This window comes from Peromyscus leucopus, chromosome 3, assembly GCF_004664715.2.
Source record: "Peromyscus leucopus breed LL Stock chromosome 3, UCI_PerLeu_2.1, whole genome shotgun sequence".
Lineage (NCBI taxonomy): Eukaryota > Metazoa > Chordata > Mammalia > Rodentia > Cricetidae > Peromyscus > Peromyscus leucopus.
In genome coordinates, this window is record NC_051065.1 from 66,955,568 (window position 1) to 66,973,485 (window position 17,918).

Genomic DNA, 17,918 nt, shown 5'->3' on the forward strand with positions numbered 1-17,918 from the left:
GGCACTTTCCTTGGTCTCAAGGCTGTGCAAGACAACCCACTGTGAGGAAAGAGTCCCAAAGCCAGTAAAAGAGTCGGAGACAGCCCCTGTTCCCGCTCTTAGGAGTCCCACAGAAGGACCAAGCAACACAACTGTCACATATATGCAGGGGCCTGGGTCAGTCCCGTGCAGGCTCCCTGGTTGATGGTTCAGTCTCTGTGAGCCCAGGTTAGTTGATTCTGTGAGTTTTCTTGTGGTGTCTTTCTTGACGCTCTGGCTCCTACAATTTTTCCTGTTTCAGGTTCTCGAGTCAGTAAAGTTTGATGTTGGTCTCATGTCTTTTTTTTCAGTTGTGTACTCTCTGATCAGCCATTTGCTGCAAATATGCTTCATTGTTTTTTTTTCTCTGCTTTTCTTTTTTTTTTTCTTTTTTTTTTTTTTTTTTTCTTCTTTTGTTTTCAGTTCTGGTATTACTAGTGTGCTATGAACTGCTGACAGTATCTTTGGTATGCGTTCCGGTATGCCAGAGTTCTTCGAGGTTCGATTCCTCATTTTCTGAGAAACCGCCATACTGATTTCCACAGTGGTTGTACAAGTTTACATTCCCACCAACAGTGGAGAGTGTTCCCTTTGCTCCACATCCTCTCAACATTGGTTGTCATTGGTGTTTTTGATCGTAGCCATTCTGACAGGTGTGAGGTGGTATCTCAGAGTCGTTTTGATTTGCATTTCTCTGATGATTAAGGATGTTGAGCATTTCTTTAAATGTCTTTCAGCCATTTGTAGTTCTTGTTTTGTGAATTCTCTGTTTAGCTCTTTAGCCCGTTTTTTATTGGACTGTTCAGTACTTTGATGTCTAGTTTCTTGAGTTCTTTATATACTGTGGAGATCAATCCTCTGTCAGATGTGGGGTTGGTGAAGATCTTTTCCCATTCTGTTGGCTGTCTTTTTGTCTTATTGACTGTGTCTTTTGCCCTGCAAAAGCTTCTCAGTTTCGAGAGGTCCCATTTATTAATTGTTGTGCTCAGGGTCTGTGCTGTTGGTGTTTTATTTAGGAAATGGTCTCCGGTGCCACTATGACTCTTAACCTTACATTTTGATACATGAGCCATTGCTGAACCTGGGGCCTGCTGTTGCCAGCTAGGCTGGCTGCCAGGGAGCCACCTGGGATCTACCTGTCTCCACCCAGCCCAGGGCTGGGGTTACAGGTGTGTGCCACCAGGTGGCTGAGCATGACTTTTAAATGGATTTGTTTCCCTAGAGAACATTTCCAGCTATGTAGACCATATAAATGAGTTTGTATTTTTTTTACAAAATTTTATCTATTATTATTATTATTGCAGTGGTGGTAGTGGTGTGTGTGTGTGTGTGTGTGTGTGTGTGTGTGTGTGTGTGTGTGTAGACACAGGGCATTGGTTTTCCTCTTCCACACAGGACCCAGGGATCAGACTCAGTTTGTCAGGCTCACACAACAATCTTCTTTCTCCACTGGACCATCTCATTGGCCCAGCTTGTATCATTGGACATTATTATTTGGCAATGAAGCATGTGCCCTGTGTTTTTGCGAGGAGCTTCAGGATAAAGTCCAGCTACACTCAGAAGCCAAGGGCTCCAGGAATGTAGCTGAGAAGCAGAGTGCAGGCCTGGCTCCAGTCCCAGCACAACAATAAATAAACAAGAACCAGCTTGAAGCCCTGTCTCAAAAATAATAAATAACCAAGTGCAACCCCAGACCTGAAAACTGTAGCCAAGTTGAAGAGGCACTAGGCAGCTGACTGAATCATGAGAGCAGGACACATGTCCTGTTTTCTACTAAAGAACTTTTCCTTTATCTGATTGCTCTTGTTCATTTTTTAGACTTTTGTGAATAAATCTGAGTAACAGGACAACCTTTGTAAGACAGATGCTGGTCAGTGTAATGTCATGTGTATTACATTAAACATCATCATGTGCATGCACACACACATGCTCACACACACACACACTCACACATACACTCACATCCTATTGTGTCATGTGGTTTCATAGTCAACATCTCTCACATTGGCCTCTGGGTAAGATGGAACTGAATTTTTCTCACCCACCCTTTAAGGTCTTCATTTTCTCTCCAGTGATCTTTAATAAATGTGACTTTACAGATCCAACATCTGTAAAACTCCACATGCATCTGTATAAGCAGTATCCACCTAAAGCAGGACCACTGACTCTCATGGTCTTTTTCCTAAGGAAGTTTTATTTTAAAATACAATAGAGTCACAGTTCTATACTCAAATTGACAGCTAAATTCTGCTCACCCTGAACTTTAAAGGGGATCCTACAGCTCTCGGGGAAGAACTAGGATTCTTCAAAACCTTGCACAAACCAGCCTCTAGAGCCCATCAGGAAAGACTGAGTGGATGTCTGCAGACATCTCCACAGGCCATGGAAAGTCAGGGATGTTCCCTGTCCTGTCCTGCTGATGAACCACTGCATGAGACTCCAACAGGGTCAGGATCTCTCTGGGCTTCGTGAACAGCATTCTCCAGGTGTGGCATGTTACCCTCAGGAGGCTCTGAGAAGCCGTAGAGATCTCCCAGCCGGCTTCCTCCTTACATATTATGAACTTGAGCACAGAACACTTTTTCTTCCTTTCCTTCCTTCCTTCCTTCCTTCCTTCCTCCCTCCCTCCCTCCCTCCCTTCCTTTCTTCCTTCCTCCTCTTCTTTATCTTCCTTCTCTCATTTTTTCTTTAAATCCAGACTCCAGTTTTCCCTCCTTCCTCTCCTCCCAGTCCCTTCCTCCACCTCCCCTCTTCCCCCATCCACTCTTCCGTTTCTCTCCAGAAAAGGGCAGTCCTCCCATGGATATTAGCCAAACATGGAATATCAAGCTGCGGTAAGACCAGGCACTTTCCTTGGTCTCAAGGCTGTGCAAGACAACCCACTGTGAGGAAAGAGTCCCAAAGCCAGTAAAAGAGTCGGAGACAGCCCCTGTTCCCGCTCTTAGGAGTCCCACAGAAGGACCAAGCAACACAACTGTCACATATATGCAGGGGCCTGGGTCAGTCCCGTGCAGGCTCCCTGGTTGATGGTTCAGTCTCTGTGAGCCCAGGTTAGTTGATTCTGTGAGTTTTCTTGTGGTGTCTTTCTTGACGCCTCTGGCTCCTACAATTCTTCCTCCCCGTCTTCCCCAGGATTCTCCGAGCTCAGCCTAAAGTTTGACTGTTGGTCTCAGTGTCTTTTTCTTTCAGTTGCTGAATGAAGGCTCTCTGATCCAGGCACCCATTTATGAGTCTAGCAGAATATCAGAACATCATTAGGAATCATTTCACAGGCTTTTTTCTTTCTTTCTTTCTTTCTTTCTTTCTTTCTTTCTTTCTTTCTTTCTTTCTTTCTTTCTTTCTTTCTTTCTTTTTTTTGGCCAGTCCTGATTGACTCTGTCCTAGGTCTCCGGGCTGTCCAGCCTTCGATGTGGTGGTCTCCAGTAGAGCAGGAGTATTCTTCTGAAACGGTGGGCCGGGATCCTCTCTTTTCTTTCTTCGGTTGTTTCGAGTGGGTCTCACTCTGTAGCCCCAGGACCATGCAACCCTTCTGCCTCTGCCTCTGGATTGCAAGTGTGCACCACGTCTACTCTTTTTCTGGCTTCTAAACTTTTTAAGTTACTTCCTTTGTGTGTATGGTCACTCGTCTGCCTGTGTGTCAGCGAACCACATACATGCCTGGGTTCCAAGTAGGCTGGAAGAGGGCATTGGATCCCCTGGCACTGGAGTTACACGTGATTGTGAGCCACCATGTGGTTGCTGGGAATGAACCCCGGTCCTCTGGAAGAGCAGCCAGTGCTCTCAACCACTGAGCCATCTCTCCAGCTCTATTTATTTTTTTTAGATGAGGATCTTTTAAACTTTAACTTCCTCCATTATCCATTTCAATACCTTGTGGGATTAAAGAGAAGATAAAGATGAGCATCATCATATTTTCCTTTTAGACTTTTTTGTTAGTTTGTTGTTGTTGTTGTTGTTTTTTCAAGACAGGGTTTCTCTGTGTAGCCCTGGCTGTCCTAGAACTCACTATGTAGACTAGACTGTCCTCGAACTCACAGAGATCCTCCTGCCTCTACCTCTGCCTCTGTCTCTGCCTCTGGAGTGCTGGGATTAAAGGCATGCGCCACCACGCCTGGCTTCTTCTTAAGGGAAGATGAAGCTGGGAGGGGTAGGAGCCCATCACTGTGGTGATGGGTAGCCTGGCAGCAGGCAGGCAGGTATGGCACTGAAGCAGCAGCTGAGAGCTCACTTCCCAACTCACAAACAGGAAGCCAAGTGCACTTTGAGGATGACAGGAAGCTTTTCAAACCTTAAGCACCCCTCCCCCATGACACCCCTCTTCCAACAAGGCCACACCTCCTAATCCTTCCCAAGCAGCTACAGGGGACCAAGCATTCAAATGCCTTGTGACTTACGAGAATCATCTCATTCAAAACACCTCAGTTGGTTTTGTTGTTTAAGACAAGGTCCCACATGGTAGCCCAACTTAACTATATAGCTCAGGTTGGTCTCAAACTCACAGCAATCCCTCTGCCTCAGCCTCCTGAGTACTGGGATCATGGGCATGAACACCACACTTGACAGAGAAGCAGGTTGTATACGCCTTATCTCACTTCAGTTTAAATGGTTCAACCCGGGAGGACAGTAATATTAATTCTCTTTTGTTGATGAGCAAATAGAGGCCAAGATGACTGAAATGATGTGTGAGCAAGCGAGGGTGCTAGCGTTAGGCCAGAACACACCTGCGTCCGATGAAAAGGGAACTCCTCTACCGGGGCTGTTCGTGTGTTCTAACGGGGCTTCCACTTCTCATTTGCTTCCTGGGTTCAAAAAACATCTGGGGGCTGGGCAGTGGTGGCGAATGCCTTTAATCCCAGCACTCCAGAGGCAGAAGCAGGCGGTGAGTTTGAGGCCAGTCTGGTCTATAAAGCGAGTTCCAGGACAGCCAGGATTGTTACATAGAGAAACCCTGTCTTGAAAAAAACAAAAACTAAAAAAAACAAACAAAAAAATCTGAGGTTGTGCTTTGAACTTGGGTGAGGCTCAACAGTACAGTGCTTGCCTGGTGTGGGCCACAGGCCTCGTTCCCATCACCAGCTCCACCTGAAAGGGAGAGACTATTTACTGCTGAGTCCTTGCTCCGCCTCCGGGTACTTGACCTGACTCGATATCCAGAGAATGAAGAAAAGACAGACAGACACATACTCAGACAGAACCCTGGAATCTGGTAGTCTGGGCTCTCAGATGGAGAAGCCTCGGCACCCCAGAAGCTTAGCATCTTTATTGTATACGGGTGAAGGGGGAGGCAGGGTTACTGCACACAGCTGGATCAAGGGGAATGGGTCAGCTCAGTGGGAGCAGTCTTGTAGGGGAGCGGTCTTCAGGCTGTAAGCTCCTGGGAGACAGCTGTAGTGGACATTTTCTGCACACGCTGTCAGCACTCCCAGAGACCCCCGAGGAAGGCTTGGCATTTCTCATGGACTGGAGACTTGGGGGCCCTTGATCCAGCCGTGCCCATGTCAACAGCACACAGTCATCCACTTAGGTCTTTACTCGGGGCTCCCTACCCTCCCTACAGTTTATGTATGGAATTAAATAGCTATAATGCCTAATCTATAGGAACCTACACACATTTACTTCAAATTTCTGCCTTAATTTAAAAGCCCTAGTTCTTGATGCTTGATTAGTTTGGTTTTGGCTTTTGGTTTTTAGTCCTAGCTGTCCTGGAACTTGGGATATAGACCAGGCTGGCCTTGAATTCACAGAGAGCCTCCCATCTCTGCCTCTGTCTCCTGAGTGCTGGGATTAAAGGCATGTGCCACCCACCGTGCCTGGCTTCTTCTAAGGGAAGATGGAGCCTGGAGCATGACAGTTCACCCTTAAAATCCTAGAACTTGGGAAGTAGGGGCAACAAGACCTGGAGTTAAGGCCAGCCTGGGCTATACAGTGAGTTTAGACCAGCCTAGGCTACGTGAGTCCCTGTCTGGAAAAAAGATAAACGCCAAAATCCAGCAAAACAAATAATAACATATGGACAAATGTCTTTATTTTGTGTTATATCATGTTACCTCTACTACATTCCTAGTCCCTATTTATTTTAAACTTTTATTACTTGAACTTTTTAGTGCCTACAGGTTACACCTCCATGGAGCTGAATGACATTTCCAATGAAAACTGCCAGATAAACAGATATGGTTACTTCAGGGCCACCATCACAATTGTTGGTAAGGCTAAAGACCGGAGGGGAGGGATGCCGAGGTTTGCAAGGTCACCCATTCACTTTGCTGACACTGGAAGGGTAGAGCTGAAGGAGCAGGGTCACCTCTCTTGTCCAAGGTGATGCGCACGTAGAAAGCAACATCTCGTAGCTTCTGTGTTCCACTCATCCACCCGCCTGCCTCATGCTTTCTGGCAGAGACTCATCCCCTGGGCAGTCCACAGGTAAAGAGCCTAGGCTTGGATCCCATGTGAGCCTCCAGGAATCTCAATGGATGGGGGGAAAGAGCCAGCATGGGGTGCCCATGCTTCCACTGTGACTTACAAAGTCACTCTTGTCTACCTGTGAAGGGGAATGAGCAGGCCAGCCACAGGGCTGCATACTTCAGGTCCTGCCCCAAGGTCCCAGCAGAGAAAGCAGGTGGTGCCACAGCCCAGCCTGGACATCCATGTATCTGGAGACAGAGCTGGAAACTCCAGCTGTGTGTGCACTGTCTCTGGGGACGGGATCAGCCACCTGTGACCCAGGAGCTGGTCACTCTGTGAGCGTGGGGGCAGCATCTGCCCAGTGCCCAGCCACCTTTTCCTAAATATCCCCCAGAAGGGGTGCTACTTTCTGCAAACTTCAGGCTCTAGAGAAAAGACTCTCAGTGGGCAGAACAGTTCCATGTGACTGTGAAAATACTGTATGGACATGAATGCAAAACTCTGGGGATACATTCCCATGGTTGGTGGCTTTCTCTTTAACAAGAAGGCGGTCTCTATTTTTCCTTCTCGTTTGTTAAGGGGCATCTCTTAGTCTAAGTGTCTGTAATAGGGTATGTAGGCGTGGGGGCGTTAAACAGTGGAGGTTCATGCTTGCTGTCCTGAGGCTGGATGTCAGATCCATGTCTGGTGAGGAGCACTTCCTGGTTCACGGAAGGCCACCCCCTTGCCATGTCCTCACATGGCAGAGGGGACAAGGGCATTTCCTGAGTTCTTCCCTAAGGGCACTGATCACATCTCCAACAGAGGCTTTGTCGTCCCCCCCCCCCCATACCATAATGTGGCTGGGATTCCAACACAGGAAAGAGTCTATGGCAGGGTGGCTTCCCTTGGTTTCTGTTGTATTTTAACATTTCTCTGCGGTGGCTGTTTTACTAGAGGGAATCCTAGAAGTCAACGTCATCCAGATAGCAGATGTTCCAGTGCCCATGCCCCGGCCTGACAACCCCCTGATGGACTTCACTGTGACCTGCAAAGGGGCGTAAGTACAGCAGCGTGCCAGAGGAAGGCCAAGGGAGGACCCCAAGCCTGCATAAAGGGCCTGGCCACTAGTCATCCCATTGAAGTTGATTCAAAATCCTACATGTTAGAGACCTCAGAGGAACTGGGTGTAGAAGAGGTATTGTATGTCTGTAATCCCAGCAGTCAAGAGGCTAAGTGAGGCGGTATAGTGAGCCTTTCTCTCAAAATAAAGAATAAAGAGGGGGCAGGGTAGAGTGCATCCTGGCACACACAAAGCCCTGAGTTCAAACCCCATCACTGCACAAAACAGGACATGGGGTACATGTGGAGGCTGGACAATCAGAAGTTCAAGGCCGTCTTTAACTACATAGTGAGTCTGAGGCCAACCTGGCTACATGAGACCCTGTCTTTAGAAAAGGGGGAGCCAGGCAGTGATGGTGGTGGTGGTGGTGGTGGTGGTGGTGGTGGTGGTGGTGGTGGCACACAACTTTGATCCCAGCACTCAGGAGGTGGAAGCAGGTGGATCTCAATGAGTTTGAGGCCAGCCTGGTCTACAGAGTGAGTTCTAGGACAGCTAAAGCTACTGTCTCAAAAAAAAAAAAAAAAAAAAAAGGTGGGGAGTGGGGGGCGGGGAGAAAAGCAAAAAGCCCTTGTTTAAAACTGTTATTACAGAGGCATGCACAGTATCTTGTCTATGCCTAGAATCCTAGCTGTTAAGGCACTGAGGCAGGAGGATCACCATGGGTGACCAACAGTGTGAAACCCTGCTTCAAAAATAGCAAAACCCCTCAATACCACCAAAAAACGTTGCCTTCTCTTCCCCGTCGTGTGATCTGCGTGCCTTCACCCCGCTCCCACGTCACAGCACTCCCACGGAAGTTTGTACCATCATCTCTGACCCCACCTGCCAGACGGCTCAGAACAGGGTCTGCAGCCCCGCGGCTACGGACGAGCTGTGCCTGCTGTCCGTGAGAAGGGCCTTCAATGGGTCTGGCATGTACTGTGTGAACTTCACTCTGGGTGATGAGACAAGCCTGGCCCTCACCAGCACCCTGATCTCTGTCCCTGGCAAAGGTAAGGTTTGATTTATAATTTTATGAGCATTTCCTGCTGCAGAAGTATAGATCCAATATTAATAGAGCCCTCAAAGGCTTCACTAGCAATGATTATCTCACAGCAAGATTCTTTGAACTCTTGTTAGTAAGGATTTAGGAACTGGCATTAAGCTGGATATGGTGGCGCACGCTTTTAATCCCAGCACTAGGGAGGCAGGTGCATTCCTATGAGTCCCAGGCCAGCCTGGTCTACAGAGTGAGTTCCAGCCAGCCAGAGCTACATAGACAGCTAGCATTAAAACCCAACCACAGATCTACTTAGCACAGTCTGGGGGTGGGGGGGACGACTTGATGAAAGACTGGCCAAAGAAAAGCCTGTCGGTGAAAGGGCATCATCCAGACCACAGGCCAGAGATAGTGAGATGGGATAGAGATGTGATTGAGATGTCATCACCGCACTGGCCAAGAGGTGTGTATTTCCAGAAGACACCCAACATTAAAACAAACAAAATGGCAATCATGAAGGAGAGGCCTGAAACCAGGGTTTCAGGAGAACCCCCCAGGGCACGGAGAATAAGCCAAAAGAAATGAGAAAGTTAGTTGATATCTCCGCCCCCTCTGATTCCCATGTGGCCTTTTAAAAATCTTCCTCAAGTCTACTAAGAGTTGCCTGAGACAGTACCAGCCAACTCACCCCCTCACCTGGAAGACTGCTCCTTGAGTCAGGCTTGGTGTTTCTTATCTCTGATCCTAGGATTCAGGCACCCACTGCAGGAGAACCACAAGTTCAAGGCCAGACTGGGCTACAGTGTGAGAGAGCTGAGTGTGGTGGATCACATCTTTAATCTCAGCACTGGGAGGCAGGGGCAGGCAGATCTACATAAGCAGCCTGATCTGCGGAGTGAGATTCAATCTACAGAGGGAGTGAGACTTTGTCTAAAAACAACAACAACAAAAACCTGTCTAAGAACAAAGTTGCAAGGTTTGAAAAGCATCCTGCCCCTTAAGGACGGGGTACACTGGAGCCTGCCAGGGAGCTGGGGAAGAGAGTGAGCGATACAGTGAAGCAGCCAGGCTTCTTGTTTCAATGTCCTGACCTCCAGGAGCTGTGGAGTCACAGCTGCCCCAGTTCCGTCTTTAGAATTACCAGTAGAGTCTTAGCTTGCTGGCCGCGATGAGGCACACCTTTAACCCAAGCACTCAGGAGGCAGAGGCAGGCGGATCTCTGTGAGTTCAAGGCCAGCCTGGGCTACAGAGTGAGTTCCAGGACAGCCAAGGCTACACAGAGAAACCCTGTCTTGAAAATCCAAAAAGAAGAAAAGAATCTTGGCTTATTCCATTTTGTTTCCTTGTGCTGGCAAGCCGCTGATCTCCTGCGAGGTTTGTGGGTTTAACTGTTAGCATTCTGTGATCTTTTTGTTCTAATGAGTAATCAATTTAGATATGACTTAAACCCATTATCAAAAATCAAATAAAGGGGACTGAGGTGGAGCACAGTGGTAGGGCACTTCCCTGGCATGGGTGAGGCCATGAAGCTCTGGGTTCCACCCCCAGCATCATAAGAAGAATAAAAAAAGAGAAATTTGAGGGGGTATGGTGGGACATGCCTACTCCCAACACTCAGGAAGTTGATGCAGGAGGGTTGCAAGTTCAAGGACTGCTTGAGCATAGGCCCATTGTGAAATCAGAGAGAGAGAGAGACAGACAGAGACAGAGAGAGACAGAGAGAGAGAGAGAGAGAAAGAGAGAGAGACAGAGAGAGAGAGAGACAGAGAGAGAGAGAAAGAGAGAGAGACAGAGAGAGAGACAGAGAGAGAAAGAGAGAGAGACAGAGAGAGAAAGAGAGAGAGACAGAGAGAGAGACAGAGAGAGAAAGAGAGACAGAGAGAGAGACAGAGAGAGAGAGAGAGAGAGAGAGAGAGAGAGAGAGTTGGGGGGAAATTTCAGTCGGTAAAATGCTTACCTTGCTAGCATGCAGACCAGAGTTCAGATCACCAGAACCCCCATAAAAAGCCAGGGGTGGTGACATTCACCTACAATCCCAACAAAGGTACAATTGGAGGTGGAGACAGGCAGACTCCTGGAAGCTCTCGGGCCATCTAGTCTAACATGCTTGGCCAAATTCCAAGCCAAAGAGAAAGCCAGTCTCAAAAAGAGGAGTAACATCTGCAGTTGTCCTTCATCTCCACATGTACCCATGTGCACCCACACGTACAACCATGTGCTTGTGCGCACAGGAAAGTCAGAAGAAAAAACTGTAACCCAGTGAGTCTTCTAACTTGGTAACTTGAATTTCAAGATCAGAATTTCAGAAATACTCATAGTTCAAAAGAAGCCCCACTGATATTTAGCTGAAATTCTTTTTACTGGTTGGTAGTCATTCAGCTGTGCCCTTCGATGTCCAGCACAGATCTCTGCACAGGATAGAAGTCTACACTAAAAAACAAAACAAGGCAGACCCGTGGCTTCCTGAGCAGTAGTAACATGCCATAGGAAAACATTTAGACCATTTCAGTTCCACAGACGGAGCAGCACCCGAGTCAGAAGAGGCCCCCGTTGAACGGCACCCTGCACAGGCTGCCAAGCCCAGGGACAGCCATTGCGGACTGCTTCCTCATTGAGGCCCGGAGTCAATCAATTAGGCTGCTTGTGATTGGCTGAAACTCAGCCGTTTTGTTTTAAAGATTTATCGTGTGTGTGTGTGTGTGTGTGTGTGTGTGTGTGTGTGTGTGTGTGTGTGTTTTGCCGATCTATGCCTCTGTGTACCACACTGGTGCAGTGCCTGCAAGGTCCAGAAGAGGGCAGCAGATCCCCCTTGGAACTGGAGTTAACTGTTAGCAGCCTTGTAGGTGCTGGGTATCGAACCCGGGTCCTCTGGAAGAGCAGTTAGTGCTCTTAAGCGTTGGGCCATCTCTCCAGCCCCCTTGTTTATGTGTGTGTGGGGGGTTGTTTTTGTTTTTTACAAAATATTCTCACAAGAGGTTGACATTTACTTACCTATGCACTTATCAGTTAGGTCAGAACTCAGAACACCTATCAGCCCTAAATTAACACAGGCAGTAAACAAATGAACAAGATGGCATTTGGAGGAAAGCAAACCAGGTCAGAGGAGGGAGGGGAGTGGGCTTGAGTGGGAGGTAGAGCAGTGGTTAGCGCCTTAGGTCAGGTGTGGGGGCAAGTCTTGCTGTTCAATGGTGCCATCTTGGTGAAGGACCTCCTTGACTAAGACCTAAATTTAAACAGTAAGAACACACGTAGGCTGCTGTTAGGGTCATGGAAGCTTCATTCTGTAAACAAGGGTGAGACCTTGGCAGGTAAGAAGATCTCACGTGCATGTACCATTTTTCTTTTGGGCCACCAAGCAGCTCCTATATCATGACATGGAGACTTTTTATTAGTTATGAATGTTCGACCTGGCCTAGGCTCATTTATGGCTAGCTTTTTTTTCCCCTTTAACTTAAATTAGCCCGTTTCTCCTTATCTACCTTTTGCCTCAGGACTTTTTACCTTTCTTTCTGCATGTTTTACTTTCCTGCTTCCTCCAGTTCTGGCTGGCTGTTGGATGCCTGCTTTCTGGCCCCTGGTATCTCCCTCTCTGCCTCCCTCTTTCTCTTTTCTTTCTCTTATTCTTCTCAAGCCTAGATTCCTCCTCCTGTTTATTCTGATTGCCCACCAGCCCTGCCTATCCCTCTCCTGCCTGGCTACTGGCCATTCAGCCTTTTATTAGACGAATCAGGTGCCTTAGGCAGGCAAGGAGAAACAGCAACACATCTTTACATAATTAAACAAATGCAGCATGAACAGATGTGACACACCTTTACACAGTTAAAGCACTATTTCACAGCATGAACAGATGTAACACACCTTTACACAGTTAAAGCACTATTTCACAGCATGAACAGATGTGACACACCTTTACACAGTTAAAGCACTATTTCACAGCATGAACAGATGTGACACACCTTTACACAGTTAAAGCACTATTTCACAGCATGAACAGATGTGACACACCTTTACACAGTTAAAGCACTATTTCACAGCATGAACAGATGTGACACACCTTTACACAGTTAAAGCACTATTTCACAGCATGAACAGATGTGACACACCTTTACACAGTTAAAGCACTATTTCACAGCATGAACAGATGTGACACACCTTTACACAGTTAAAGCACTATTTCACAGCATGAACAGATGTGACGCACCTTTACACAGTTAAAGCACTATTTCACAGCATGAACAGATGTGACACACCTTTACACAGTTAAGGTAGTATTCCACAACACGTGCACATGGTGGAGAGACGATTGTAAGGCTGAACCAATGAAGAGGACCCCCAGGAGGGCCTGGGGGATGGGATGGCCACAGTGGCGGAGCAGATGGAGGTAGCTGAGATAACTGGGTATGCTTGGGGTGGAGACAGAACTGGTTGTTTTTCTGGTTACAGCAGAGAGAGAAGACGAAGTCCCTGCCTTTGTGGTCCTTACAGGAGAGAGATGGAAAGAAATAATGATGCAATGTGATCCAGGCCTAGGCAGAGGCAGGCAGGCTAGTGACAGAGAAGGGCTGACTGGTGCCCTCAGGAATGCTGGGATAGCACCAGAATTGAGGGAACCTGAGGTGAACAGGGAAGGGAGGTCCCAGCAGGGGCCGTGATGGTTTCACAGAATTCCAGGGTTTTTAGCACAGGGGAGAGGCCCATAGCATGAGATGAGGCCAGAGGCCAGCACAGTGGAACATAAGAGCCTCTCAGCACCCAGGTGCCAACAGCTTTGGCAGTGTCTGAGAGGGTGTCCCCAGACTGTGACGTTTATCCATGCCTGTCCACTTACTCTCAACCACAGTCTATGTCGTTTAATGGGAAAGGTAACCCAGGGCCCAGATGGTGGTGTCTTCTGCAATAGCTCCCTTCCGTATTCAACGGCCTCACAAGCAGATGGCCTCCAGTGGAATGCAACTCACGTGGTTTTCTTTCTGCCTTAAGACCCAGCCTCCGCTCTGAGGATGGTGAATGGCACCTTGATCTCCATCGGCTGCCTGGCTGTGTTTGTTACCATGGTTACCATCCTGCTCTACAAGTAAGTTTCTGATTTTAACACTGTACATCTCTGTAGCAGATAGTCAAACTCAAGTAGCATTCTTCCATACGAACATGCCATGTTTCTTTTTTTCCAATTTAAATATTTTGTGTATGAGAAGAAACTCATCCATTGAACCATGAATACCAAACTGGGACCTATTAATTTTACTGTGGTTTTGGATTTGTTTGTTTTAATCCCAAAGGTGCTGCCAGATGTCAGTAACTTGGCAAAATTGTGTCCATGTAATATTTAACAAAATCTCAAAGTGGGCACTTCTTGCTTGAAGAGAAAATAGCTGTACTCCCCCAAGATGCTGGGGCGCCCTGAGGGACAGCCTGAGTTGGATGGGTTAACCCTTTTGCACCTGGCATGAAAAACTCTGTAGAAAGGAATTTAGTTCAGCTGAAGATATTTTTTAAAATCTTGTCCAACACATTGTTTTCAGAAAACACAAGGCATACCAGTCTATAGGAAACTGCCCCAGGAAGATGGGCAAAGGCAAAAGCCTGAGTGTGTTCCTCAGCCACGCAAAAGCTCCGTTCTTCCAGGGAAACCGAGAGAAGGACCCGCTCCTCCAGAGCAAGCCGGGCATGCCCTAAGTCTTCAGCCTGATTTCTGACCGGGAGCCTACTCCATTGTGTTTATGTGAGCTGCGCAGAAGCATGTGACTGGTAACGTGTTTCTGGGGGATTATTGTAAAATATGTATCGTGGTTTAGGGAGGTTAGGTAAAGGGCCTTTTAGAGAAGGGATGAAATGACCTAGTATTTCCTTACATTTGTGTCGTGACTTTTACACTGTTAGTAGGGATGGATACACTGTGTCTCAAGAGTGAGGGAAAAGTCAGGGAAGACTCCTGAAGGTCCTAGTTTAACTGGGAGAGGAGACTACATGCTTCTCCACCTTCCACATAACCATGTGCAGGAAGCCAGCTAGTCCTGACCTCAAGACCAGCTCCATCTAACTGTCCCAGCTCACTGAACTGCCTGAGCCCCTGGAAGAACAATAATACAAGCTTTTTGTATGGTGTGCGTGCCTGTTAGACAGTCTGATAAGCCAGTGTGATTATTCTATCAGGATGAAAACTTTCCCTGTCTAGATGAATGACATAGTCATCCATTCATTTATCCATGAACATTTGTTTAGTGTTTCTGTTCACCAACCATGATGCTGGGGCTTGGTCTTACATCAGAGTTGCTCCTCCTTTGTGCACATCTGGCTCTTGGTACATGCTGGTCCACAGATGTGGAATCCTGTGCTATGGCTTTCTAAGGGAGGCCACTTCTTTTCCTACCAGTTTCTGTGTGAAAAATCGTACAGGAAATAATCCAGGATCTCACCTCTATTTGTAAATAAAATCCTGTGCCATATGTTAGACATAACAGTCTTTTTTCTCCTTCCTGAAAAAAATAAAATATGGGAAGAAATGAGCCCTTGTTGTTATTTTTCTAGTGCATCGTTCACTTTTCAATCACATTTATGATTTTAGCACATAAAAAGTCCTTTAATGCCACCCAAGAAGCAATGATCTCATATTTTTTAAGATTTATTTTCTGTGTATAAGTGTTTGCCTTCGTGCATATATGTGTACATGTGTGCCTGGTGTTCATGAAAGTCAGAGGAGGAGGGTATGGAACTGGAGTTAAGGGTGATTCTGAGCCACCATGTGTATGCTGGGATCTGAACCTAGGTCCTCCGCAAGAACAACCAGGGTTCTTAACCTCCGAGTCATATCTCCAGCCCCAATATTTTCTGTTTTAAGAACCTGGGTATCATGATTCATGCCTTTAATCCCAGCACTTGAGAGGAACAGGAAGACCAGGAGTTCAAAGCCAGCCTCACCTACATAGTGAGTTTGAGGCTAGCCAGAGCTACATGGAACCCTGTCTCAAAAACTGTGTGTGTATCATGAAGTTTTAATTTAAAAACTTAATGTATAAGTGTTTATAATCAAAATATAAAAGAGTTTGAGGCCGGAATGCAGTGCCGCAGCAGAATGGCTGCCCGGCATGCACAAAGGCCCCGGGTTCGATTTCCAACACAGAAAAAGAAATTCAATTAAATAAGGGAGGTTTTCTGATGAAGAAGAGGCTTTTTGTCTTTGATTCTGAACGGCCAACATCGTATTAAAAATAATGAGAAGGGTCTAGTTTACAAGCTGATAAACTTTTTCTATGAAGTTTGCAAATATCTTAGCCTTTGTGGAGATATAGTTTCGGCCTTTGTGGACATGTAGTTTCTTTGGAAGTTACTCGCTAGCATGAGAAGTTATTAGCAGCATAAGAACCTGGGATGGTGCACCATTGAATGAGCACAGCTATCTTCCAGCAGAAGCCTGTTTCAAAAGCATGTGGTGGGCCACATTTGACCCAGGACACATTGTCTCTGCTACACCAGCAGAGATTTAACAGCAACAAGTACGATCCAAGAGTCCACATTGAATCTACCTTGATGGGGGGTGGGAAATGGCCACGAACAATAGTTTAGGGACAACTGGATAAATCTGGATACACCCTCAAATACTAGATAGTATTATAGAATAACCGTTAATTTTGAGGCCTTGCAGGGGACTAACGTTCAGACTGGTATTTTGGACCCTAGATGGCCTAGAAGCAAAAAGCAGCTTTTTGTTTGGAAATTGCCTCCAAAGAATGCAAAGATTGCTGGCCACGAGGTTATGTGATGGCTGTAAGGCGGGGACTCTGAGTCGGGGAGTGCTTGGCAGTGTTTGGAGAGATTTGTGGTTGTCACAGCTAGGGTGGGGTGCTACTGGCATCTAGTGGGGAGAGCCCAGGGATGCTGCTGGACACCCTGAAACCTGCAGGACGGCCCCACGACAGAGGAACCCTGCTGCAGAGCACTTGAAGTCCTGGGCATGGACATCCATACAGCAGCCTTGGATCTGAACCCAACCCTGACACTGAAAGCCAAGTGACCTAGTGCCATGACACTCTAGGAGTCTTTCCCACCTCTGTCTCAGCTGTCGGCTGGGTATGCTGTCCCTTAGAACTTAACCTCCCAGGGCTGCTGCAGAGCCATCGGCAAGAATGAATGCAGATAGAGCAGGTGAGAGGCGTGGGTGGTTGTGGGGCAGTGGCCTAGCATGCAGGTGGCCCTAGGCTTAACTCCCACCAATGGAAAAAATATGAAGGTAAAGGCACTCTTGATACGGCCTCAGGTTACCTACTGCATGTTGAGCCCGAGGACAGAAGCGGTGTGGAGAGGCTTTTTTTTTTTTTTATTTTTTTATTAATGACTAAAGAGCCAGATCATTAGTACCTAAAACAGAACAGCAATTCCAGGTTGCGGCAGAATCGATAGACTGCCGAGCCACCCTCCACCCCCACCCCAAGGCTTCTAAGGCAGTCTTGTGAAGGTGGGACCCTATGATTTGGATTTCTAAGAAGTCAGCAGAGGATCTTTACGCCGCTGGTTCCGGGATGTGAGCAAGATTAGGCTTGGAATCGGCTCTGCCTTTCTCCATCAGCAGGGGGCAGCAGAGAACAGCAAATTCATAACGGTCACCAAGGCCACAGGTCTTTGCCTTTATCTAGCGCCATCTAACCAAATTTTAATCTAACAAATAGCAGGAAAGAGGTCTGGAACTGTGGGTTGTGCCGCTTTCTGTCTTCCAAGTGATCCTGACGAGAAGTCATTTAACTTCTAAGGGCGTCATCTGCCAGACGGAGAAAACAGCCTAAGAGACAGTGGGGTGGCTTGACTGACGTGGGCTGAGAATTGGAACTTCCCGAGGAAAGTAAGTGTGTAGGTAGCAAATTATTCCAGGAATCTCTTATTCCTAGGGCTTTTAGAAATGTCTACATCCTGAGCACCTCTGAGTCATTCATAAATATTGGTTTCCTGGGGTTCAATTTCCATGATGTTTGCAGGGCGATAGATTCAAAGTACTCGTCATACCCAGAATGCACAAAACTCTTAAGCTCAAGTGACAAAGAGCAGATGAATGGACCGTCATCCAGAGGATGAAGGTGACCTCCTTGGGGTTGGACCCTGGTTGCAGGGTGGGGAGGGTAATCTTTTTTTTTTTTTTTTGGTTTTTCGAGACAGGGTTTCTCTGTGTAGCTTTGCGCCTTTCCTGGAGCTCACTTGGTAGCCCAGGCTGGCCTCGAACTCACAGAGATCTGCCTGGCTCTGCCTCCCGAGTGCTGGGATTAAAGGCGTGCGCCACCACCGCCCGGCCGGGGAGGGTAATCTTTTAAAGGGTTTTATTGTTGTTAAGGATCACCCCTTAAAGACTGATTTTGATCACTTAATCATCTTTTATTGAATGCTAGGGTGACTTTGTGTCAAGGAGAGAAGAAAGAAATGACAAGAGATACA

The 17,918-nt window shown here is 47.1% G+C and overlaps 1 protein-coding gene across 1 annotated transcript in view; it reads left to right on the top strand.

Annotated features, from left to right (window-relative positions):
- Window positions 1-14,952, top strand: part of Gpnmb (glycoprotein nmb) — a 34,079-nt gene extending 19,127 nt beyond the window's left edge. The window contains exons 7-11 of the mRNA XM_028864174.2: window positions 6,123-6,221; window positions 7,357-7,459; window positions 8,306-8,514; window positions 13,482-13,575; window positions 14,024-14,952. Of these exons, the coding sequence (XP_028720007.1) occupies window positions 6,123-6,221; window positions 7,357-7,459; window positions 8,306-8,514; window positions 13,482-13,575; window positions 14,024-14,177 (659 nt within the window). The 3' untranslated portion in view covers window positions 14,178-14,952. The remainder of the gene's footprint in view (window positions 1-6,122; window positions 6,222-7,356; window positions 7,460-8,305; window positions 8,515-13,481; window positions 13,576-14,023) is intronic.
- Window positions 14,953-17,918: the final 2,966 nt, after the last annotated feature.